Source organism: Anser brachyrhynchus (assembly GCF_964034855.1).
Source record: "Anser brachyrhynchus genome assembly, chromosome: 1".
NCBI lineage: Eukaryota > Metazoa > Chordata > Aves > Anseriformes > Anatidae > Anser > Anser brachyrhynchus.
This window is the reverse complement of record NC_137694.1, coordinates 101,247,374-101,273,633: the sequence shown is the minus strand read 5'-3', so window position 1 is coordinate 101,273,633 and position 26,260 is coordinate 101,247,374. Positions and strand designations below refer to the sequence as shown.

The 26,260-nt window shown below is 41.4% G+C and overlaps 1 protein-coding gene across 4 annotated transcripts in view; it reads right to left on the bottom strand.

Moving 5' to 3' along the window:
* Positions 1-26,260, bottom strand: part of ATP6V1A (ATPase H+ transporting V1 subunit A) — a 31,126-nt gene that overhangs the window by 3,300 nt on the left and 1,566 nt on the right. For 2 of the 4 annotated variants that reach the window (XM_080597986.1, XM_080597984.1), the window contains exons 2-14: positions 14,339-14,433; positions 12,249-12,377; positions 10,516-10,730; positions 9,634-9,771; positions 9,002-9,153; positions 7,992-8,154; positions 6,773-6,881; positions 5,867-5,989; positions 5,663-5,777; positions 4,232-4,295; positions 3,252-3,455; positions 1,269-1,363; positions 462-633 (exon numbers count right to left, since the gene is read on the bottom strand). In XM_080597986.1, coding sequence (XP_080454112.1) covers positions 462-633; positions 1,269-1,363; positions 3,252-3,455; positions 4,232-4,295; positions 5,663-5,777; positions 5,867-5,989; positions 6,773-6,881; positions 7,992-8,154; positions 9,002-9,153; positions 9,634-9,771; positions 10,516-10,730; positions 12,249-12,377; positions 14,339-14,420 — 1,761 coding nt within the window. In that variant the 5' untranslated portion in view covers positions 14,421-14,433. Of the gene's footprint in view, positions 1-461; positions 634-1,268; positions 1,364-3,251; positions 3,456-4,231; positions 4,296-5,662; positions 5,778-5,866; positions 5,990-6,772; positions 6,882-7,991; positions 8,155-9,001; positions 9,154-9,633; positions 9,772-10,515; positions 10,731-12,248; positions 12,378-14,338; positions 14,434-17,802; positions 18,044-25,951; positions 25,976-26,260 lie in introns of those variants that run through there. The other 2 variants (XM_080597987.1, XM_080597985.1) reach the window with 2 other exon arrangements.

Below are 26,260 nucleotides of genomic sequence, written 5' to 3'. Positions count from 1 at the left end.
GTTACGTTCTTGATGTTTTCAGAATATATACCAGGGATCTGCTTGTTGCAGAAACAAGCCAGTACCCTGCAGGAATAGAACACTGGCAACACAAGAATGCTCAACTTTAAACATAATTTTATTTCATGGCATTAATTCTTGAAAGATTTGTGATACTGGCTCATAAGAGTTTTAAAATAAGCATCACATTTTTTACAGAATATTGCTTAGCTACTTCAACATCAGACAGCGCCACAGGTTACTGTCCTAGCAGTAAATGCTACTACCAGCATGCTATGCATGAGTTTTAAGAGAGGAGTAGGAACGCTGCACTATAAAGGATGGATACCGAAGTTACTCAGAGGGTAACCCAGTGAGTAGACCTATATCTAAGACAACCAATGACCACGTTTGAGTAAACAGCTTTTAGAGGCCCTGGTAACTCCCGATAAGGAGTGCAAGCCAGTTCCTAACAAACATACCTTGAATTTCATGGAGGTAAGTCTGTAGAGGATTTCACTCATGTTCTCTCGGATGATGGACCACGTGATCTTATTGTCACTCTGGGCTGTGGTTTCTACAGCACGGCGTGCCATGTCATAAAACGCAATCATATTGGAAAGCATTCCCACTGTTTTATAGAAAGGGCAGAATCTGACGGAACAGAAGAGGATTCATCAGGCATCTTGGAACAACTAACAGGACTAGCCTTTGCTCCTGCCTTCACAACAACTCTGAATTCTCACCTGAAATAACAGCCTGCACTACTCCACAGCTTTCTGATACATGCTGTCAAAGGAGACAGTGAACCTATGATTCACCTATTCAAAAATGTGGGACCTATTAGAGGCAAAGGCAATCATCCTAAAGTGAGGTTTCCAGAACACCCAAACACTGAACAAAACAGGAGAACAGTAACCATCACCGTACAAGTCTCACATTCAATCCTTCTTCCTGTTTTGTCCATTATGGGATTAGGCTTTCTGCAAGCAGCCTGGGAGAACCCGACAGTTCCGCAAGTTTCTTTGCTCACAGGAACGGGAGTATTTTTATGATAAGAACAATCCAGAGGCTCCACGCACAGAAAATTCCTTTTTTAATGGACAGATGACTGCCACAGAAGGTACCTCATTATTATTTATACAATACATCATGGTAATTCCTGTGCCTCCCTGTCACACACAAGCATACCTTGCCTTAGCAACATAACCAAAAGGCACACACCATTACAGAACGTGTCTAAGTTTTTAGTGATTAACAAGAGAGCTATGTAGCCATTCAGATCTCACCTGTCATAAGGTGTATAACCATTCTGTTGCAAGAAGTCATCTTTTATCAGCTTGGCAACCTCCAATGTAATTTTGTCTGTTTCTGCCAAAGAAGCCTAGAAAGTAAGGTCCACTGTTAGTTTAGTACTCAACTCCATTCAAATCACAGAATAGTTTGGGCTGGAAGGGACCTTAAAGACCATCTAGTTCTAACCCCCTGCCATGGGCACAGACTTTCACTAGACCAGGCCAAATCCCCATCCAACCTGATCTTGGACACTTCCAGGGATGGGGCACCCACAGCTTCTCCAGGAAACCTGTTCTAGTGCCTCACCACCCTCATAGGAAAGAATTTCTTCCTAACATCTAATCTAAACCTGCCTTCTTAGTTTAAAGAGTTTAAAGCATAGTATGTCCTGGCCAAGAACCATTATCTTTCAGTACCTTCTTTCCTTTGGATGTTTCTCACTTCCTGCTACAGAACAGCCAATTTACTATTTTAATAGCCCAATGGGCCAAAAAGTCAGTAATTCTACTCTAAGCCTACCTGATCATAAACAATGAAAAGGAAGTTTCCTTTAAGGTAGGAAAGAGCCACCAAAGAAAACACACATGGTGCTGCTATGAGATACATTGAAACATTACCTTCCTACATGAAGAAGTAAAATTATTCGCCCTTCCCTAAAATTCTGATATCCATGGAAGAAAAGCTAGATCTGAGCATTTTAGATCAGTAAGTAATATTAAGGATTTGATATGAGCCTCCACAGCTAACCATGGGCTTTCCCTTTGTGGCATTCAAGAAAAATAAAGAAGTTGATGACAACAGTATGTCGTACTGTGCAGGACAGACACAACCCTGCTGCACAGTTATTACTGTTAGGGCACTCTTCTCTACTAGTCCGAGTACTTCTGTGGTGGGAACAATACCCACAGTTACAACCACTGGACTTGGTATCACTTCCGTGCCAAGGAACTGATTCTATCCTGTTCTGTAAAGTAGTCTTTTAGAACATATTTTTGTAAATAAGAAACTGCAGAAGGCCCTTTCCTTCAAAGGCATATCTAAAGAAGAGAGCTCTGCTAGGCAAGATCTAGTGAAAAGCCTCATCTTAGCTGGGCTAGAACAGTAGTGAACAGGGCTAGCACCAAGACCAAACCTTCTTCAAACAACGGTAGTTACAACATGTTACCAAGCATTACCGGTACCTTGTAAATCAGCATAACTCAACTAAACATCATGGAATTAAATTACTCTCAAGTATGTGCTGGGTACCTTTCAATTATCATATTTACAGTGCTAAGCTAAAACCATTTTCAGTAAGGTCCCTTTTGAGAGCTCTCAGGGGAAATTTTGCTGTCCAAGTTCAGCACTCCATCCAAAATAGTGAAGTGAAGGAAGGAAATTAAAGAATGCCTGTAAAATGGAGCCATATGTAACGTCACAGGTTTCCATAAAGAAACTAGATAATCGCCAGTTTTAGAAAACGCAGACCACTTCTGTTTCTGCATACTAACTTGTAAATACCAGCACCTCTCGTCTGCTGCTGGCAATATGGTTTCTGAGAAATTGTAACTCTTCAGGCTACTAAAAATAAAGATCAGTCTGCATCATCTCTCTTACAAGGTCTACTTCCAACAGAGTACTATTGCAGTTTGCAACAAAGGGGACTTTAGCAGGACTTGAACACTGGAGCGAAGTTTCTTAACTCCACCTATTAGATGCCCTGCAATTTAATTTACATGAGAAAAGTAGCCTCAAGCCAAGGTTTACCAAATCTAAAAAAGTGTTTGTCATTAGAAGTCAAATAACATACAAGAAAGTTTCACTAAAGCACAGTTAAATGGAGGAGGAGCCTGGCATCTCCCAGTGAACATTTGCCTTTTTTCCACAATGCAGTATCCATCAAGTTGGGTCTAGGATATGGTCAAAAGCCTGTGCTTGCAGTAATGAAATGGAGGACAGCTCACAGACCCCCTATTTCCTCACAGCTGGTTACTCACCTTCCCCACAAGCTGCACAATCTCTGCAAGGTCCTCCTCTTCTTGTAGGATCTCTTTCGCTTTTGTCCTGAGAGGGACAAACTCTGTAAAATGCTTGTCATAGTACTCATCCAGAGCACGTGTGTATTTGCTGTAACTGATCAGCCAGTTGACAGAGGGGAAGTGTTTGCGTTGTGCCAGCTTCTTATCCAGGCCCCAGAAAACCTGCCAGAACCAAACAGATCAACTAGTCTTCTGAATCGAAAGCAAAACAAAATAACTGAAAGCAAAATGAAAACACGCACATACACACACAAAAACACAATATAACAAGCAAGTCTGAGCAAACAACACAGCAAAGGCTATCACAAAGAAGCCCGAGAAAGAAAAAGAAAACCCGATTTATGCTAATTTAACTATAGTAGTGTCTTTCAACTATGTATCTCAAAAAATGATGAACTCCTTTAAGCTGAATTTAGCTTGAGACTCCTCATAAGGGAGGAATAAGCAGTAACAAAGACAATGTCAATAGTGGAGTCTAGTTAAGCAGAGCCCTATTTAACTCAGCTCCTTTTCCCAAAACAGGGATGGGCAATCAGTTGCAAGATATTCTTCTCCCAGTCACCTGCTCTGAGGATTTTTTCCTGGTTTCGATGTACCTATTAGAAGTGCTTCACTTTCCATCCTAGCCAAGAGTGGCCACACTTCAAGTGCAGCTCAAAGGGATGCAATCAGGAGGCACATGGATATTCCTGAGCAGTCACTGTTGGCAGGAATTGGCACCTCTTCTTCCTCTTCCAAAGGCTTCTCAAACACATCAGTTCAGAGACCATCTCATAAGGTCACACCTTTTAACACTGTTAGAACATTTTCCAAAGCACCCTACAAAGTTGCCTGTATCAAATCAAAGCTCTCACACAGCCACTGGCACAAACGTACTGAAGCACAACGATTTTGAGTCTGACAGTATGGGCAAAAGAGCTGCAGCTTGAGGGACGTACCTGCACAATGCCCAAAGTAGCTGATGTGACAGGATCTGAGAAGTCACCACCTGGGGGAGAGACACTGAGCAGGAAGACAGAAGGAAAAGTAATCAGAATCACTGTCACGGTTTAAGCTGAAGTACCAAACATGTGACTATACAGGTCAGTGATCACAGAAACAAGAAAGGCTAACACCATTTCACATAAATAATAGGTCGCAAGCTTCTGCTGCGGTGATAGTAGCAGCATGCCTACACAGGGGTGATATCAAGGGTACCATGAACTATAGTTATTTCAGTAACTGATTGGCAATATCAAGGTATGATTTTAGTCACTTTAGCTTCAGGTAGTAACTCCAGCTTGGATTACCAAACCTACCTCAACAGGAACAGATTCAATAGGTGTGCCGATAGGGCAGCTTGAAACACAGTGAAAAGATTATTTTACAGAAAATATCCCACTTTGAAATTATTTCAGGTAAATATCACGTATTTATCTATACTATTACCAATTCAATTTCATTTGGGCTTGACATGCCTTCCCAAACAGGTAAAAATCTTCCAAACTCAAAAGCAGATGCATTTGTGCACTTATGTTGTATACAGCAGAACCAAGCAGAGCAAATAAAGGACTTCGGAGTAGTTGCAGATGCTAGAGGCTCTCCTGAAGACCCCATGAGGAAAAGCCATTTTACCCACAGTACATTATACAAATAAATACAGCCTACAAAAGGTGTCTGCCTCGTGTATAAGTTTCTAGTTCATACCACTGCAAGCCACCTATGACATTTTATCAAAAAAGAAAGTGGTGATGGCCCATTTTCTCTTCTCTCACCCTGAAAATTTCAAGTGCCTCTGGACTTGGTTTTTCGTGTTTTGGTCATTCTTTCAGTACAATGCAGTAACTGGTGAGAAGGGATTCAGTACTGTCACCACAGCCTAGGGTACACAGGAATGCTTTTCAAAGTTCTCTTCTAACACTTCAGCTGAAAATTTCCATGTTCTACATGATGTCTGGGCACCACATACTTTTCGCAGCCCATCACAGCTTGAGATATGCTGTTCTGTGTATTTCTACTCTTCAGCAAGAGAATCATAATGAATTACGTCCCCGCACCGCTGCTCTAAATACCCCTTCTTTTCTTTTCTGAGCGTGGTTTGACATACTTTGCAGTGACAGTGCTAATGACACTCTTCCTGGAGCCACTTACTCTGACTGCTGTGACTGTGATTCCACACCTCACAGAACTAGCGTCCACATTCATTCTTTCTGCCCCTATGCACAATTTAGCGTTACTTAAGGCTGAACAGAGACTAAGCATCTATTTACATATCTGTAGTTCTGCAGCTGCACAGAGCAACAAGGCCTTCTTCTTTGAAAGTACTTTGACTTGCGAAGATATACGGGAAGAACTGCAGCCAGTGCAAAGCAAAGAAATGCAACACTCACGCTCCGACAATGCTGACGCTGCCTTCCCTTTCAGGATTTCCCAGACACTTCACTCTGCCAGCTCGCTCATAGAAAGAGGCTAGACGTGCACCAAGGTAGGCTGGATAACCACTGTCTGCAAGTATCAACACAAAGGAATCAAGTCAAAGGCTCTGAGTTTAAAGGATGTATTTACAAGACTGGATTGAGAAAAGGACTACTCACCAGCTGGCATTTCAGCCAGTCGTCCCGAAATTTCTCTGAGGGCCTCAGCCCATCGGGAGGTAGAGTCTGCCATCATACTGACATGGTAGCCCATGTCTCGGAAATACTCAGACAGGGTGATTCCTAGAACAAAGACAACAGCACGCTGCAGGATACAGTTCAGAAAGGAATTCTACCCTCATGTGTTGTCACTAAGGGGCAAACAAGATAAATAATTTAAGTTTACACTCTCATGTCAACAGAGACTGAAAGTCTTTCTTCCCACAAGATCATGTCCATGCTGCCTTTTTTTTTTTATTTCATTTCACTCTCCCCATTTTTGCTTACAAACCTCTCCAGCCCATCTTACATTTCTGTGCATTTTTTTTGAGGAGACAGGGCAATACCATTGACAGTATTCTTTGCCTCACTGAAACCATGAACACAGCCTCTTCTTACTGTAAAATGTCTCCTTCCTTTCTAAGCTACCAGAATACAAATGTCAGAAAAGACGTTTTATCTGACAAATTTTAATTAAAAAATATTAAAAAAACAAACCTCTAAGAGGCTGCAAAGGAAAGCAGGCGACTCAGAGAGCCCTATTCCTGCCCACTGAGTAGCTGTACTTGTCAGTAAAAAGCTATTCATGAAGAATGTAAGCTTACATAGTACGTGGGGCAAAACTAGATGAGACCTGGTGTGGTAAGTTCAGCTTATAAGCAAGAATTAATGTGTGGAGATCATAGTTATATACAAGCAAGTCAAATTCAATTGTGATACTAGGACTTTACACAGACAAGGCCTGAAAGAGTTGATTTCTGTAATTAAGCATGTTTCATGGTACCAACCATCTCAGGAATGGAAAATACTAGAGCACAATAGCCTGCTCTACACACAGAACCTTTTTCAGCCTTCTGCAAATCTCACCAGTGTAGATAGAGGCCTCTCTGGCAGCCACAGGCATGTTGGAGGTATTTGCTACCAGAGCTGTTCTCTTCATGATGCTTTCTACCTTGCCATCAACTTCCATTGTTAACTAAAATGCAAGGGGAAAAATAAGACAAAACGATAACTTTAGCTAATTATTTAATCTGTAGTACTCACCTTATATGAGGACACTGTCCTCACAGCCAGTCTAACGAAAGCAGTGACTAGATAATAAGATTTCAGGATGCTATGCAGTTTTGCCATCCAGATTACACACAACTTAGCCCTAAATTACACACCTCAGCCTCATTTCACCTTCTGCAAGCGCCAATCCCTATTAAACCCACTTCTTACCACAAACAAATGAGTAATGACAAATCCACTGCGTCAGGAAGTACATTATCTTCTTTCAGCCTCACTTTACTAGGCCAGAAGAGGCAAATATCTTGTCCTCCCCTCCTAAGTCTACGACGAAACAGAATGTTTTTTCTCCCACCTATACCAATCTGAGATCATTTTTGACAACTGGACATAAACCCACATACATATCTCAGATGAAGTCTCACAAGCATGTGAACTATAGAATGCACATCCTGTCATTCATGCAGAATTCTTTAAAATATCCTGGGATCTACCTTTTTCATGGCCACTCCAGCTTGCCATCATCATCTTGCAATCAACACAAGCAAGACTTCTACCCCTTACTTCTAACAGTGGAGTTTCAACCTAACAGTTCAGACTATCTGCTCTTTCCCTTATTTTACAGAAGGCTGTGCCACAACTAATCCACTAACATATAACAACAGGCAGGACAGAACTTGTTGCATCTTTTTTTTTTTTTTTTTTTTTAAACTAGGCATTTTCTACTGCATCCTTTAAATTCAAATGCTGCATTTGCTATATGTGCTAAAGCTAGAAAAGTTAGAGAAAACACCAATAAAAGGTAATATCTTTATAAATTATACCCAGGCGATTCATGTTGGCTTTATTCTAAACAAGTTAAAAAGTACATTCAAATACTAGCCCAGATGTTTCTTGAGGGGCCACTGAAGTCATTCCTGAATGAGCCAAAACTAATTTATGCTACTACAGTCAGAACTTACAGCCAGGAAGATCTTTTCAAGTCACTATACCAATAAGAAATTTTACTCAGTTACAATACAGCATAATAGCAAGTCTTTCCAAAATGGTTTACTCTCCATGAATTCTCCATACTAACCTCAGGGAAATCTCTCAGTACTTCAGACATTTCATTTCCTCGTTCTCCACAGCCTACATAAATGATGACATCACTGTTGGAGTACTTTGAGAGAGACTGTGAAATTACAGTCTTCCCACAGCCGAATGCCCCGGGAATCGCTGTTGTACCCCCTTGTACACACCTGAGTAAAGAAAAGGGACTCTGATTTGCAAGGAACTCAAAAACAGCTCTCTCCCATCTCAGAATATACTTTCTAATAAAGCTGTCTAATTAAAAGCAGAACGACAGGAGTAACATTCTCTGTTCTAGGTGAGAAGCACAGAGGTATTTCACTAAACCAGAAGACTGAGGGAATAAACTACACTTTTCCTTCTACTGCCCTTGAATTATGTGAGTTATGCTGGTACAACAGCTATGCTTTCAGGCTTGAAACATGGTTGTTTTCACAGCTGGAAGCACTGACGGAACGCAAACGTCAAGAAAAGAATATCAACTGCACTTAAGTGCGCATTATAAGAATAAGCAGCACAATATTTTAGGACCAAAAGTTACCAAATTCAGTGCCTTGGAAGTTAGCCATTTAAAAAGGCATTTTGAGTTACAATTCTGTGTGACAGTTTTCGTAAGTAGTGATTCTAGAAAAGCACAACCTCAAGACCATGGAAACAGATCCTACTCGTGCTCAAATGGAGATATCCAACCTTGAAAGCTATAGCCTTTCTGTAGATTTGGCATGATTAAATTTAGACTTGTCAATTCTTTACTGGATTAATGCACAAGAACTATCTTATCAAACTAACTTTTTAACCTTTTTCCACTAGCAGGTTCTCCTGGCAGATATATTATCAATCAATATTATCAGCTAGATGTGGGTGGTGGTTTTTTTTTGTTTTGTTTTGTGTTTTTTTTTAGATTTATGCTGAGGTACAAAGTGAAGGTTTGGGGTCTGTTTGCCCTTAAAAAATTAACACCACCCTCTCCCCTAAAAGAAATTTCTTACATACTAGAAAATCAAGGGTAATACTTACGGGAAGAGGGCATCCAGCACTCGTTGGCCAGTTAACAAAGGATGGTTTGCTGGTAACTTTTCAGTAACAGGACGGACTTGACGTACAGGCCAAACCTGGACCATAGTGAACTTCTCCTTCACACCTTCAAACTCCAGCTCTAAGACAACATCCTAACAAAGAGCACCAGACATCTGAAGTAAGCAAACAGTTGCACACTGGATCAGCATGCAAATTTTCATCTCAGTTCCTCTGTGCTGCTAGGTCTTTGATACAACTTCAACACCCTATCATCCCTTCCAGGGGAACGCACTTTCACATATTTAGAATGCTACTAGGAAAAAAAATACAAGATGGAGCTTCAACTAAAAATATGCATTTAAAGAGGAAGTGAACTTTTCATATTCATAGGATACTGTAGATCCCTACACAGGATAGCAAACATGGCATACTTAAATGCCACTGGTAAGTCATAAACAGAGAAAGTAACTGCACAACCATGAAAACCCTGCTGGCAGGGTAGCAGATGTGATTGTCAACTCTGATATTCTGTTGCATGAAAAGCTTTGTAGCTTCATACAGAACAGAAAGGGTACATCAATCCTATGAAAGAGATATGGAATATCCTGATAACTGCTGTTTGGGAGACTTACTGAAGTGTCATAGTTTCCTGGTGGAGCAATGTATGTAACTGTACCCCTGTTCCGTGGGGGCAGCATGATTTTGTGCTTGATAAGGGAATTTTCATTCACTATGCCATAAATATCTCCACCCGTGATGTGGCTGCCAACCTGAAATCAGAACAAGTCTATTAGTCATAAGTGAGAACTCTAGTTAAAAAAAAAAATGCTGACAAAGAATCATATAACCATAGCTATTAAGTCTAGCACCATGATTACTTCTTTTGTAAATGCATTGCTACAGCACAGTAGCCCATTTACATAACTCATTACTCTAACATCACATTGCTAGCGATACTACGTGTGTTCAGAAGCATTTCAAGGCTTGGACTGAATCAATTACTGACTGGTGCAAGGAATTCTCCTTGTTCCTTTTATACCTCTCAGCTTAATGTGCTAAGTAGAGGAAGGACAGCATATGCTAACCTGAAGGACTGGAATAAAAATAATAATAAAAAAAAGCAGGTGCCAAGGGCTAAAGCTATGATATTTTCCACTTCTAAGGCCACCTTCACTGTGAGCAAAATGTGTGCTGTTGTTATTCTTTTTGCCGAGGTAGCACCTGCTGGTGTTTAGTGCAATTCCACTAGGCTCTTTATAGTACTGCAAACACATTAAACCTTTGAAAGTTTTCCATATGCAGCAACAACACACAGTAAGTCACACAGAGTAAGTTTTCATGATCCTTGTCTAGTCCTCACTCTCATATATCACTAACACCTCCTCGCACCCCTTTTCATGAACTTAATTCATTGTAACCACAGTTACCAGCAGTCACAGACTTCACAGTCTGCTGAGGCTCTATACTCCAAGAGCAGAGGAACAAGAGAGGATGACAGGCTTACCAGAACCTACCCGCAAATTTCTAGAAGGTGTGAAGTCCCATTTGACATCTCGGCTCAAAGCTGACACATTGACACCTCTAGGGATATAGATACTTTTGGTCAGAGTGCTGATGTCTGACAGAGGCCTCTGGATACCATCAAAAATAGCTCCCATAATGCCAGGTCCCAGTTCCACTGAGAGGGGTTTGCCAGTACGCAGTACAGGATCTCCTACAGAGACACCAGCTGAAGATTTGCTGAGGAAAAGTTCATCCAGGCAAAGGACAGGGAAGAAGGCATCACATTCACATCATCATACTCTTAAATCATCTTTCTAACTTTAATGCGATACTTTTGTTAGTATGTTATGTATCATCATTTGAGAAGCATGTAGACTTTATACTAAACTCAAGCTGAAAGTGCTAAAGCAACAAAGTTGCCCATCCTCCAGAGAGGCAAAGCGGGGAGTATATATTCTGCTTTATGATCAATGGTTCAAATCAACTACATGCATGAATTTAGCAGAGTACAAGGCAGCACGATGGCAACGCATCACGCATTTCTTAAGTCTTCAAACCTGCTTTCTAGGTTTATTGGTAAAGCCAGACGATGCCGTGAAAATATATAATTTTTTGCTTCATAATTTGTTATAAACACAGCACAACTGTTTTGACTGTGAGCGTTGCAGAGCTTTTTTGTCAGGAGTCTTATTTTAAAGAGCATTTGTCTTAGATTAGCATTTCCCTCATCTCTAAAATTGAGCTGTCTAGTCTATGCACCACCTGAGCTCCAAAGATGCAAAAGGCCAGCAGGGCCTTCACAAAAGGCCCTACTAGAATATAAGAGAAAACCCCAAAAGCCTATGTAAGACTTGAGAGTAAATGCAAATTGAGTTCAGAAAGCCTTCATTATCCTCTCATAAGAGATCTAAGAATAAGATATACTTAAAACACTGGATTTGTTCAATGTATTGATGGAAGGGTACTAAATATTACAATGATGAGACAACTAAAATCACAAATTATTAGGTACAGACACAATCTAGTAACCAGTTTACCATCCAACTCCCCAAAACAAAACTTTGGGAGTCAGCACAGGCTTTTTCCTGGCCTTTACACATAGGCAGAGCCAACTCTTCAGTTTAAAAGACTTAGAAAAAAAATCTCTGGCTTCAAGTTTAATGAATTGCTCTGATGTTCTCTTTTACACTTGCAACAGGAAATCCACTTTAAGACTAGATTTTAGAATACAGGCTGTGTCTTGGCTGGACACAGATTCTGCAAGCACAATACAGAAGCAAAAAAAAAGAATTTATCACATCTGTTGGAATAGTTCGTCCAGAAGAAATCCTGCCCACTTTACATTTCCTTCTGAAGTGTGATAGAAGAATTTTCAAAAGCAAAGAAAAAAATATGACAAATACTACTGCTTGGTAGTCTTGCCAATCGTGGTTGACATTTGTCCAACAACTTTGTTAGCAAGGAGCTGTAATACTTGAATTCACGTGAACTTAAATATATATTACTTGGTTTTCATGTAAAACAACAACAAAAAATTATTTGTCACACAGCCAAGCAAGGTAAGATTGACCTTGAAAGTGTCAGAATTTACAAAAGATGTGGCAGAACAGATGCTGCTGCCTGCCGGCATTGGAAGTACCAAGCGCTGGTCCCAGCCAGCTTTGTTCATTGCCTTTACCATAACCACCGCTGTGTTCTGGACTGAACAGTCTGGCTGCTCCAAAGGGATCAGTGAAAAGGATACACGTTTCTTCATATACCTGGACGGTTGCCAAATCACCTTCCAGTCGGATAATTTCCCCTACCAGTTCACTGTGGCCTACTCGTACCAGTTCATACATAGCAGCACCTGCCATGTTGCAAGCGGTGACCACTGTAGAAGACAGACACACATGTGAATATTTTTCCTATAGTTCAGCAAATTAGCTCATCAGAAGCCAGTAAGAATTGGACAGGATAAGCCTGGTATTCACCCAAATCAGAAGCACATCCTTGATTTAACAACGGGATAACTTGGCTGCCACAAGTCCTGATATTTTTAGTTTAAAAGCAAAAAAAAAAAAAAAGGCTTTCTTTTACACATTTTACACTGTTCCTTTATGTTCATAAGACAATACTATCAGAACATAGTACACAGACAAATCCTCTGGTATATCCTGACAGATGGTGAACGTTAAGGGTTTTGGAGGTACCGTGGACTTTGCAGACATCATATTAAATAGTCACTTCTCCGTTTAAGTTAGCTGGGCCACTTCCCCATCTGATTAAATTAAAACATACAAGAAAATGTCAAAAGGTCACCTGACACTTTGTAGTTACAGCAAGATGTGGCTGGGAACTTGCATTTTCAAGTTTATAAATTTCTGTTTAACTCGGTAGTGTTTCTCAGTAACAAACTACTTCCATACATAGATCAATTTTGCGGTATTTACTAAAAGCAATGCATATCTTTATGTCTGAAGTGGCAGACATTTGCACAAGTTTAGGGAAACACTATTCTGATATTTTATTTTGTAGAAAAGGGATGTGTATTTCAAGGCATTTAAGTTAACCTTCTACAGATGAAGTCTACTTGTTTTGGACCTGCAGCCTTCTACCATGTTGACTTCGATTTTAACAGGTTGCACATGGACTACTACATGAGGTGTTGCTGCTTTAGGACAAAATTCATCAAGTCTTTTATAGCATCCCTTCTGCAGTTAAGGAACTGGCATTTTTCTTTAGGTAGGTACAAGCCATGGAAGTTTCTCAAAGCAGCTCCACTAACAAAAATACATGCCCTTCTTCTGTTCTCACATTAATATCCTTTCCTTCATCTCTTGAAAACAGTGCAGGAGGGAGAGGAAAAGCCAGTACAGTCTGGATATAATTCAAAAGCTGTTAATATCAGAACCCATATAAACCATTTAAGGTGATAAAACAGGAGGAGCAGTCATCCTTCTCCCAGCTGTAATACCACCACGTACTGCCACCCTCCCTGACACCCGCAGCACACACACTGTGCAGTAACACAGGACAGCCTGACAATGGCAGAGAATTGAATATTACAGAGTCCAAAGGGTCAAATGGGTTTGGGTCTGGAACACAAGCCCTGTGAGGAACAGCTGAGGGATCTGGGGTCGTTTAGTCTGGAGAAGAGGAGGCTCAGGGAAGACCTTCTTGCTCTCTGCAACTACCTGAAAGGAAGATGTGGGGAGCTGGGGGTCAGCCTCTTCTCACAGGTAACTAGTGATAGGACTAGAGGGAATGGCCTCAAGTTGTGCCAGGGGAGGTTCGCATTGGAAATTTGGAGACATTTCTTCTCAGAAAGAGCAGTCAGGCATTGGGATGTGGAGGCGTCAATGTCCATTGGGGGTGTTCAAGGAAAGGTTGGACCTGGTGCTTAGGGACATGGTTTAATGGGTGACATTGGTTATAGGGGGATGGTTGGACCAGATGATCTTGGAGTTCTTTTCCAACCTTTATGATTCTGTGATTCAGTGAGAACAGACTAAGCATCACATACGTTTATAGAGAAGCTTAATGCAGTTTCCTGAACAAGTGGCTTTATCTCACTGAGAATGCTTGCTAACTTTTTTTTTTTTTTTTAAATATTATTCCTCAGCCTGCTTACTGGTCATTATATCTTTAAATAAAACTAATTAGCATTAAACCTTGTTAGTATATTTCTTAATCTTTTATCAGAGTAAAAGGCAGCAATCCTTCTTAAAAATGAAAAAAAAATCCCACCCAGAACTTTATTATACTTCCTCCAAGCTAACAAGTAATAATACTTCTCGATTAATAATAAACTAGATGAAACAGAAGCTATGATTTTCCTTACAAAATACCTACCAGGTCCTGAGACTCCATGGACATAGCCAACAAAAGCCTCTCTGTCCTCATCACGGATTTTGGGTAGCTTGGAGAAGTCCATTTTGTCTATTTAACTGTACAGAAGGAAAAAGAGAAAAAAGTCATTTCTAAACAACACAAGCATATGCAGGAAGTTCATCCTCTCCCTCCCCTCTGCACTCTTTTTTTCCATTTAGAAAAAACACTGAATAATTCTGAACTCATACAGCCCGAAGCACCTTAACCGCTCTGATTTTAAAGCAATAAAACGTTAAAAAGTAACTCATTTAAGCAAACAAGAACTAGCTTCCACTATTGCAGAAACACATGGCGGAACATCACTCCCCAATATGCTCCACAGAAGAGACACGCTCCAAAAACACCCTAAAACTGCTGGTCTTCTTTCAAGCCAAGGAACAAGATATTTAAACAGTGGAGAACCTCTTCTGCCATCCACATCTCATCTAGCCGCCTTCAAAACACAGAGTTTTCCATGACTGAGTGATTTCTAGTCTACTGTATACAGAATGTTCTGGTGCTGCTTTACCACCACTGTTCTTTAAAAAGCAATAATTCAAATATTAGTTGTGGAAATTCAATTTTTGCTATCTCAGATTGCTGAATCAGAGTGTTCAGAGTAAAAAAAAAAAAAAAATTTAAAAATTGACAAGCACCAGCACTCAAACGTGAAAGTCTGTTCCACATGCCTCACAGTTAGCAAAAGGAATGAGGCCGTCTTTGCTCTTGGTGAAACCTGTGGAGCATTAGAGAGGAACTGTGCTGAAAAATGGCCAAAAAACCCACCTCACAACAGTTAAACAACAGACTCACATCTCTTGCCATTTATTGACTAGAGAAGTGAAACAAGGAAAAGCTCTTCACAGACAGACCTCGTAGATCCATGTTTGTCCTGTAATTGGCGGTTGGGCTGTCCTGCTTCTGGTGCTGGTAAGAGCATTTAAGGGTTTTGCTTTGTCAGCCCTTATCATGCTTTGTGTTACCTTGGAAACTGATCGGTGTTCAAGAACAGCAAGGCAAATGTCTGCCCACTTCTACCTTACTGACACTTTTACAGTGCTGGTGGAAGGTGCAGTGTGGTAGCCCCAGCACACGACGTGCTCTGCTTATCAACAGGGCCTATCCAGCACTGCTCAGTGATGCGAACCTTGCGCTGCATCTGTTCACACTCACAGTCCCCGCGAGAAGCTTGACCTGACCCAGCGTCATCTGCAAGGCAGCAAACAGAAGCACACACAGGCTTGCAGCCTGCCATGTATACAGTGAGTAGAGGACAATTAAATTGCCACCCCTTCCACAACTGTTAAAAGTTGCTTTGCCGTCTGCTCTTCAGGAGCCATAGGTAGCTGACATTTGCCATCCTTAGATCTTATGACCGTTTCCATCTCTTTAACGCTATACTACAGATCCTCTGCCCCTCAGCCTCTTTACCAATACGAATGTTTTAAATCGGTGGCTCATCTCTGTAAGAAAAGGACCTCCAATGATTCAAAACTCCTATTTGTCCCAATGAACAGCTTCTTCCAGGCTCCGTTTCTCACTGGAGTGGGTTGTGTAACATGGCTACCAGCGGTTCCTCTCACAGCAGCCACCCCAACAGTTGATCGTGACTCAGTTGCTACCAGCCTGGAGTAGAACTGGTAACTCAGAGCTCAAAGCTTCTCGAAGTGAGGCATCTGTTAGATCCCCCTACTCTCTAAAATGACAATTTATCCTTTAAGTTGCCTATTGTTTAGGCGCTGAAGATGACTTTAATTTCACTGCTTATTTTTCATAAATCCCCTCTGACAAGGTGCAGAGGGAGGGCCTCACAAAGCAATCTGCAGTTCCTGAGCAACTGGTAAGAGCTGGTTCTAATTGGACCAACACAATTGTCTCATCTTTCTTTTTTTGCTTCTGACAATTAAAATATTGCAAAACTTGAGCACAATTACTATTTGTACTGAAAAAAATGCAGCTGGTCTTATAAAATCCACCCAAAATGCTCACTTCAACACACCACACGAAACAACCTCTAGAGTCCAAATACCAAACCTTCTAGAGGAGCACAATGAAGAAAGGGTTAATCCAATTTTTCCTAAGTGAATTATCCAGTTTGGCAAATAGACAGTACATGGTCCCCTAGCAAAGACTCAAATTACCAAGGTAAGCAAAGGTGGGAAGAATACTGGCCAGCTTCAATTTAAATTAACTTTTCATATCCAAGTCAAAACCTGAAGGTTGGCTGAAGCTGCTGCTTGAAGCAACCGTTTATTTTTCAGGGAGGCGAAGAACCACCTCAAAACTGTCATTCCACAGTTAAAAGGCAACTTCTTCACTTCCAGCATCGGCCTCTCTTGTTCCTGTGGCTGCTCTTCCTTACAGCCACCTTCCCCACTCACCGTCCAAGCCAACTACCAGGGAAGGATCACCTACGGACAGGCCAGCGAACCCTGGCCCTGTCCTGACCGTCAGCAGCTGTACCGACTGCTTTGAAACACAAGTATCTGCTACTGTTCCAAGTGTAAAAGAAGCCGTGAATTCTTCCTCACCTTTGCTGACCCATTCTTTAGGGGGCTACTAATCTTTCAACCTTGAGTGCGGCTTAAGAAAAAAATGTTATTTGTCTCTACACTGTTTTCTCGTCTTTGCATATCAGCATTAGGTGTTTATTTTAGATGGAAAAGTCTTAGAGAGCAGAAACGTTATCTACCTACACTGTTACATGTCTGCCTTGTCAGTACTCAGATAAAATGACTTCCCTAAAGCGTGCCAGAATTTGCTGAACATCACTTCATGTGTGGGCAGACAGTACGTACTGACCCCAGAAGGCAAAGCAGCTAGCCATTTTGGAAATCTACTGGTTCTTACAGCCCTTCAGAGGCCTCTCGCCAGCACAGGATATGCAGTTCACTCCAGCAAACTCCACTAGCACACCTGCACAGAGTATTAGCTTAATTTTAATCCCCATATCATAAAAAAATGCATCTTGTATCCTCTACAACTTATAAATTAGTAATCTTGCTTCTGTTAAACTGATCAACTATTAATTTGAAACATGCTTTAAGCTCTAACATGGTCATATCCTGCATAACAGTACCAGAAATCAAAATATTACTTGCTGCAGAAACATCTCAGACTGAAAGGTGCTTTAAAGTAACACTATAGTCATCCTTAAACAAGAAGTGGCCAGCAAACCTCATTTTCTATCTTTATTTCTCCCCAGCACAGCAATTTGGCTACACAGTAACCCCCCATAATGAAAGTATCCTGCTCTCAGTGCTGTTTTCTGTTACCATTCCTTGGTTCTGCCTTAACCATTTGACCAGTCCCCAATTTACACAATGATTTGCCTAACCACAAAGATCTCTTCAAAATTAAGACTCTGGTGAGATCTTTAGAAGGAGCCTCCTTATAGCAAGGAAGAAAATCCGTGACTATTTACTAACATAAACACAGATTCTTACCTTATTTTGCAGAAATACAGAGGAACGCAAATCCCCGAAAATGGAGCAGTGCAAGAATTCAGCAGCTAAGCATCGCCACTTCAGAAATAATTGTCCTTCTAGTGCCCCTACACACAGGGATGAGAAAGCCTGCTGCAGAGGGGAAAGAAATTTCTGACACACAGCAGAGGCATAACCACCTGACTTGATGAGTCATCAGTCTCTCTCCCACCAGCACTGAGGAATGCCGCAGTAGCAAACCAGCTACCTAAAGCCCAGCCGAACTCCCATCTGCGCCCTCCTTAGTGCCCAGTACTGAGCCCAGGAAATTCAAAGCAGCAGACATTGCTCACAGCAAGGACCTCCTGCAAAGCCAAGGATCCCAAATGCTCCAAGGGGTGCATAAAAAATCCTGGAAAAAGAGAGAGACGCCTGCTTTCTGCCGGGATCAGCTTGCCTCCAGTGTAACATATCCATGCCAGTGCACTCCGCTCCCCACCAGCTTAACAGCACGACTGTTTAACAACAGACTGCACAGGGAGACGCTGACAGCACTGCAATGCTAATTGCTGGAGTATTTAGAATAGGTATTGATTCTTGTCAAAATAGTCTTGTGGGGCTTACCACTGCTAACATAAAAGCCCTCCCCCTAGTTGGCAGAAGCATTGATGCAGCTGCATGATATCCAACACCTCAGCTACACAGACTGATGATCCACACTGAGTGACGGCCACGTGCATCCGGTGCCGAAGATCAGCAGGCACTGACACTGTCCTGCATATCGCACAAAGGACGAGCAGCTGTGGGGTCTCTCCCCCAAGAAACCGCATGATCCAAAGTGCTCCCTGCAACCGTCACAACTTCGTGAGATTGTCTTTGCAGGTTCTAGGATAAGCAACATGTCAAGTTGGCACAAATGCTCAAATACGCCAACCAAAGCAGTATTAAATAGCACAAGACTAGCAGTTCAGAGGCAGCAACATCATGTTAGCAAGTCAACAGTGCTTGGATTCATTCTGCTGGAGTAAATTTGAACTAAGGTCACAGATTTTACTGTATCCGAAACAGAGTAATGTGTTTTGACTTCTTGGGTAGGAAAATGTAGTTAGAATACAAGCCCATACATTCAATATCCAGGAAAGCTTAACAGGCCTACACAGTTAAACCCAGCCAAATAAAGTTTTCCAAAGAAAGAGGTACAGGGCACAAATCCCACTATCCAGATGCACGAAGATGTGTTGCATGGGTCCCGTAAATATGGTAATCATTGACGTGGATTTGCTGTAAGTTGGAGACTTTATACTTCCCCTTTGAACAGATGATATTTTTAAGAGGAAGTATTAAAAAAGTACAGTGCCTGAGTTACTAGACAAATGCAGAAGTTAGGCAGCATTTCTGCATCTACAATCCGGGATATTTTCCCGGAAGGAACAGCATGGCCAGAACTCTGACACAGGTCACTGGGAATGGACAACAAATAGCGTTTTCAGGACATTTGCTCCTTCACACTACACGGTTGCAATTTTACCATAATACAGCAAGGAAAATGATTCCAGGTTTCTCAGGCACCGAATAACAGAATTACTGAGGTTGGAGAGCACCTCTGCAGATCGTCCAGCGGGGTTCTGGTTACCTCCAATCATGGAGACTCCACAAACTCTCTGCACAACTTGCTCCAGTGTTCAATCACCCTTGCAGTAAACAAACAAACAAAAATCATTTTCTTATGTTTAAGGGGAACCCTGTGAATTTCAATTTGTGCCCATTGCTTCTTGTTCTTTCAACAGGTACTGAGAAGAGTCTGGCTCCATCTCCCTTGTTCCCTTCCATTATGTATTTATACACTTTATGGTCAGGTTCTCCGAGCTTTCTCTTCTCAAAGCTAAATAACTCTCAGCCTCCCCTCTTAAGAGAGATGCTCCAAACCTTCAACCAATCTTTGTGGCCCTTTTCTGGACTCACTCCAGTAAGTCCACATTTTTCTTGCCCTGGAAAGCCCAGAACCAGGCACAGCACTCAGGACAGCATATAGCTGGTTCAACTCGGTGTCCACCAAGACCTCTTCTGCAAAACCACTTTGCAGCCAGTCAATTGCCAGCCAGTACCAGGGCATGCGGTTATTTCTCCCCGTGTGCAGGGCTTGCCATCTGCCTTTGTTGAACAGCATCAGACTCCTGTCAGCCCATTTTTTCTAGACTGTTCATGCCCCTCTGAATGGCAGCACAGCCTTCTGGTATGTCAACAACTACCTTCCAACTTTGTATCAGCTGCAATATAAGAAAATCATGCAGGATTTTCCTGTAACATGCCGTAATTTTCTCTTCAAAAAGAGCGTCATAGCATTGAGATACTAACTGTACCAATCTTCTTGCCATAAGCCCAGAGGTATCATTGTTTCTTAAACTCAGCAATACAGACAGCCTCCCAATTAAATATTCATACAGTTCCACTTGCCACAGGGCACGCTGAGGTTGTCTCCGCTCTTGATAGGTCAGGAATTTGTGTAAATAATGCTCACTTAGAGCTATGGAACCACCTGCAACCATACAACACAATTTGTCCTTCATGCAACTTGTTCGTGGGTGCTATAAAGCCACTTCCTCTCATGTGAGGCTTGCTACTTAACACATGTACAGTTAAATCCAGGTGTATTCCAAAGAGAAACAGACACAGGCTGCCACTGTCAGCACAGTACACTTCTCCTGAAGTCTGATGCCTTCAGGAAAGCCAATGGCTACAAAGTGCAACTGTGCAACACAGCAATTCATTCACAAATTCCTACTGCCTTCTTCCTCAAACACATGGGGACTCACTGGTGGGCAGCCAATACATATAAGCTTCACACTTCAAGCAAACAACATATCTCACACACAAGCCAAGTATGCATAAATTCATGAATATATATGTAATAAAATAAACATGAGACCCTCCCCTACCACAAAGCGGGGCTGTGAAGCCTGTCCACGCAAGAAGCACCACCAACCATAAATTACCTTTCAAGCACCCAAGCTTTGGGAGATTTCTTCAGTTAGAGCAGACCTGGACTAGAGAAAAGCTGTGTTTGAACATGGCCGAGAAGTTAGCAGAGCAGAAATCAATCCAGGCAGAAAGGCAGGCAACTCATTCACTGTGTAACTGATTTGACCCACTGGAGATTTGATCAGCTCAGTAGATAACCAGCCTTCTGACTTCAAATGCAGTGGTCACACTGTGTTTAGAATCAGTAAATATCCCAGTTTTGTCAATTAAAATATTCCTGTTTCTAGAGAAGCCACTTTGTCTGTGTGAGTAAATCTTCACCACCTAAAAAGCCACCCAGCATTCCACAATACATTTTTCTACAGTGGTTCTTTCCTCTCAGCCCAGAAGGCTTCTCCAGAAGAGCTTTAGAGGTTGAAATGGATGAGCTTCCCCTTATTTCTGAGCTGTTACATTGCTTTACTAACTTCTGACTGTGAAAAATTTGACATTCCTTTCAGACTGTAATGCCTCCTGCCCCTTCTTTGGCTTGATAGACTTTCACACAGAATAAAGATCTAACACAACAGAGATCCAAGCTATAACAGAGAATACCAATACAATATTCATTTCTGTGTCCTACAGTGACCATAGTTTCTCATCCTGATCCTGTCTTCTAACTGCTAGGGCTGAGAAGTTCTGCAGCCATCTGCTTTGTGCAATGCTCAGTCATTTCCCCTAGATGAGCAGTAGTTTCATTAACCTCACTAACGTTACTGCAAAGCTAAAGTATCCACTCTTGTTTTCATAAAATAAAACCATCACTCAGCTTTTAGGCGCATTTGGCCTTGTTGCTTGAAATATTTCTTGTTGCTCTAGCCTTTAAGATGACAAACAGCAAAATGAGATGAATGCAAAGCTGTAAGCAATTACAGCAGCAAGCTTTACTGCGGTTCAGTAGAGTAACTTCTGAACAGTCGAAGATTCTTAGCTTACATGACAAAAGGTGTGCAATCTCACAAAACAACTACTGCTAGATTTATAGGTAGGGTCAGGTATTTTATACAACAAAACATATGAGTAATTTGGGCCCGTTAAAACATACCAGCTCCTCTGTGAACCTTATCACTACCCAACCCCTTGTCCCTAAGAGCGATAGCCAAAATACTGGCTACAAATTCACAGGAAGCATTTCGCTACCCTTATTTTTCAGAGCAGTCTTTAAAGTAGGGTTATTATGGAATCTTCATTTTATTATGTGATGTATTTGACAAAGCAGCTTGCTTGAAGAGCTGAATCAAGAATGATTTTGCATGAAAGCCTTTAAAAAAAACCTAATACACCTCGGAGATAGCAGCACTCTTTTCCAGCACTTTGGTATAATGAAACACCTGGTTGGAATCACAAACACACCTATTCGCATGGGACTCCCGTAAAAAGGAAATTAAATTGAGGTTGACTTTTCCTGTAATGGAAAACTTCATCTTTATGTTTTAAAGCAAGTTAAACCACATTTGGAGATTTTATGTTCAATTACCTAAGTATTTACAGATTCTTCAGAGTAGCCAGAGCCCCTCCAACATAAACTATGTATGGTGGCAGTTGTCTGAATATCTACTAGGTGACGCAAATTTGTCACAGTAACAAACCCCTCAAGATTTCATGGATCTAGAAGAAATTCATTAAGCAAAATTTACTTTTAAGAAGTCCTTATCAACGCTGTTTGCATTTAGCCACAAAACACCATATTAGTTTTTCTGAAGAGCTGCTTTTAAAACTTTCTATTACAGTAAGAAATGAAATAATGATGTAATGATGAGAAGGACCAATCGTTTGTCCCACTAACTGAACTTCTTGGAAGATGCAGTATTATTTGCTAGATTAAAATATTAAAAAAAACAGGCAAGTAATTCTTCAGGCCCTTAGGAAACTCGCACAACTGAAACCACAACTGAAAGCTATACTAAACTTTTCTAACAAAGGCACAGTTCAGTGCCCATAAAAATAATGCCTTTACGTATAATCTTTGCATCCCTCATTGCACTCTACCATGATGATGACCTCAGAAGTACCACTGCTCGTGCTTAGGGCACAGAAAGCCAATCAGTGTCAGAGATGTTCAGACCACCTATCTTTTATGCAGTCTTAAACAACAGCAGCAACCACAGCACTCCGTTGAGCACAGCTCACAGCATCCCAAAGATGCAACACAGTGAAGGAAACACTACATCTCTACAGGGCAGATTTCTGCATTTTTCTTGGGATGCAGGCTGGAAGGAAGAGTTAGTTGGAATAAGTGATTCCCTGAAACTCATCAATGCACCAACATTTCAACTTGGCCACAAAACTCCCATTCATCTGATTAGGAAGGACAAAGATGGAATTCCACATTACAGAGGCACCCTCTAGGAACACCATTGTCCCTTAGGAGCTTGCATCTGCAACAGGTCAACTTTCAGCACGAGTTTCAGTTCGTTTAACAGTCTAGCAGGAAAAATCTCAGTTGTTAATTGATGCAGCAGTAGTCTTCAAAATTATCCTTCTCAGTAATGCAAAAAAGCAAATGCTAATGTAAGCGGCCCAGTGCTTTGGACACATGGTCATGACTGCATCTTCTCATACTAGTTTTAGTACTTCTTGATTACAACATTTTAGAACAGCCACAATGGACTCTCCAAAATGATGTGAACAATGACAGAAGAACTGTCGACAGCTACCACACATGCATTAGATCACTGTCAGACAAACTATTTCTGGAGTGAGCAGTGACACTGAAATTTACTGTCAGACAAGCTCAGTGCAGTAACCAAAGTGATGACCTAGGAAATAAATTCAGCAGCTAAGAGTGATTTTCACCTGCTATTTGGTTAAATGATAGTAATAAAGTCAGCTAGACTATGACTTTCAGGATTTATCCATATATCTCTAACCAGTTTCAGAATAAGTGTATCACTTCAATACAGAAATGATGCTAATAGATAGCAGGTAAATTATATAAAGAAGTCTAAAAAGCTGTCAGCAAAAGGTCAGTTGTTCTAAGTGGGAGGTGTTTAGGAGAATCTGACAGAAGCAGGCGAAATAAATGCATGCAAAGATGAGATAAGCTAGCCAGAACAAAAATAACATATACATTGTAGAACTTATTGCAGTGAGATACAACCAAATCCAATAGCTTAGTATAAGCTCAGTCTTCTGCTTTCAAAGGTGGGGGGGACGATGATGACAATACACATACAAAAAGCACTTTTTCATAACAAGGGCAAGATACAGTGCTGCCATCCAGAAGGTCCAACCTAAGCCAGTTTTGCATGATGGATCTGTAGGTAATCACCTACTGAAGAACGAGCTTAGTCTCTGTACAGACAGAAAGGGTGGATTCATTCAGCTTCCCTTGCTGGAGCAGATCCCCATTTCTCTCCATCCAGCTGGAAGGCTGAAGAAGTCACATGCCTGAGGACAGTGAGTAAGAATGAACAAGCATGATATCCCAGTTGTTCCAATCACCTGTTTTCCTTGACTGTGTTCCATTCTAAAAAATCATGTGGATACCATTGTTCAAGAATACCTCAATAGTTCCAAATCTAAAAAAAAAACAACCACCTTTTCTTTGTAAGAAATGATACAAGTATTGGGGAAAGAAAATCCGTTTCAGTTCATTGCGATAACTTCTGTGTAAGTTCTAATACTTTTCCATGCAATTTAGTTAAAAAAAAATAAATAAAAATTAAAAAAGGCATGCTATTATTGGCCAGCAACAGCATGCAACATATTTTGGTCAACACCAAAGTAACCAAATAGATCTACTGAGCTCTCCTGTAATCCTTTCAACTCTTTCTAAAAGGCTGGGGATGTCTAATTAAGAACATAGCTTCAGAACAAGCAAGCATGAGGGAAAAACACAAGCAGGAGTTTGGCAGGCTTGGGAACTCGAAGAGACAGCATCGTGATATCAAAACACAAAAGGAGGACCAAGGTGCATCTAAATGTATCTCCTCTAGTAATCTGCTGGTCTACAGCTGTTTCAGATGACCACGAGTAATGTTAGTACACATGTGCATCTGGAAGATAAATGCTGCAAGTCATACAAGGAAAAAAAAGACTGAAGCACACTGAAGCCTACAGACTTTGCAAGTTTATATTGAGTTATAAAGCAGTTAACATATACTTAGATCAAAATAAAAGTTAAATGTAAGCTAAGATGGTATGAAAATTAAGGAAGTAGTACTAATCACTCATGGATGAACTTTAATAGCAGCACTATCTGTAGAAAATAGCTCTTGATTTGGAAAATTGAAGAGTGCATTTTCAGGAAACTGAGATCTTGTGTTACTATTGCAACACAAGACTTCAACCCCCATTTGAAGAGTCAGCTGATGTCAGCTGACATTTTCCAGCCTCGTCTTAATTTCTCCTTCCCCACTCTATCAAAGTGATGCTTGTGGTTGTTTATCATTAATGCCACGCTTTGTCTCCTGATTATGGAATTAATACTAGTTTTTTCTGCCATGCAATAATACAATAGTTGTCAAGAAGACATGACTTAATAACCTGAAAAGCATAGTAAAAATAATCTGCAAGATTTTGGGGTATTCAAAGACCTGTAGACATTGACTTCAAGTCACATATTCTTAATTAGAAAACAATAAAACATAGATACCATTAAATACGTATGCTTGATATTCATCGAAAACACCTTTAGAAGTACGGTGTAGACAAGCCAAACCTTCATGTGCTGCAGGTCTGTGGAGTGCTTAAGTCAGTACAAATTCAGCAACTGACACAATAATTTAAGGGTCTGCCTTGTAGTTGTTCAAACTTTCACTTGCCAATGCCAACCTACACTTGGCACATGCTCCCTGAGGCGCTACAAACGGGTGGGCCCATGAACCAGCTTTAGCTTGCTGTCAGCAGGTTTTCCTCCTTTTCCCTCTCCACTTCATCAAGTAGCATTAGCATTTTAAATACTGTGACAGATCAAATGACTGGTGTGCTCTGCTGAAGTATTGCATTACAACGAATAAAACGATCACCAAACTGCTTTTATTCCCCGCTGGAATATGAATTCTGTAATTTGTAGTAGGAGAAGCTAATAAAATTGTAGAAGAAATCACTTTGAACAGATATATCCTGACACACACGTGTCACATACCTGAGGGTCACGGCTAGCGATGTGAATGTCACCCGGAACAAAGCCACCTCAGACCTATCTTACCTTTAAGCGAGTTTTACGGGCGGATCACCTCATTTGGGCTCAGATTCCACCCCTGGCTCCAGGAACACAAACCGCCCTGGACTCACCAGCAGCGTTTTCAACCAGACCACGACCTTCGGGCCCTGGCAGCAGCACTGCCGTGCCACAACGCCCTCACGGCGCAGCGGGGAAGCGCCCCGGGCACCCCCGTCGGGCCGGCGCTGACTGGAGCTCCACAGCCCCCACACGCCGGGCCGGGCCATCATGGCGGCGGCGGGCACCGGCGGCCGTTGGCGACCGTTGGCGGCCGTTGGGGGCCCTGACAGGGAC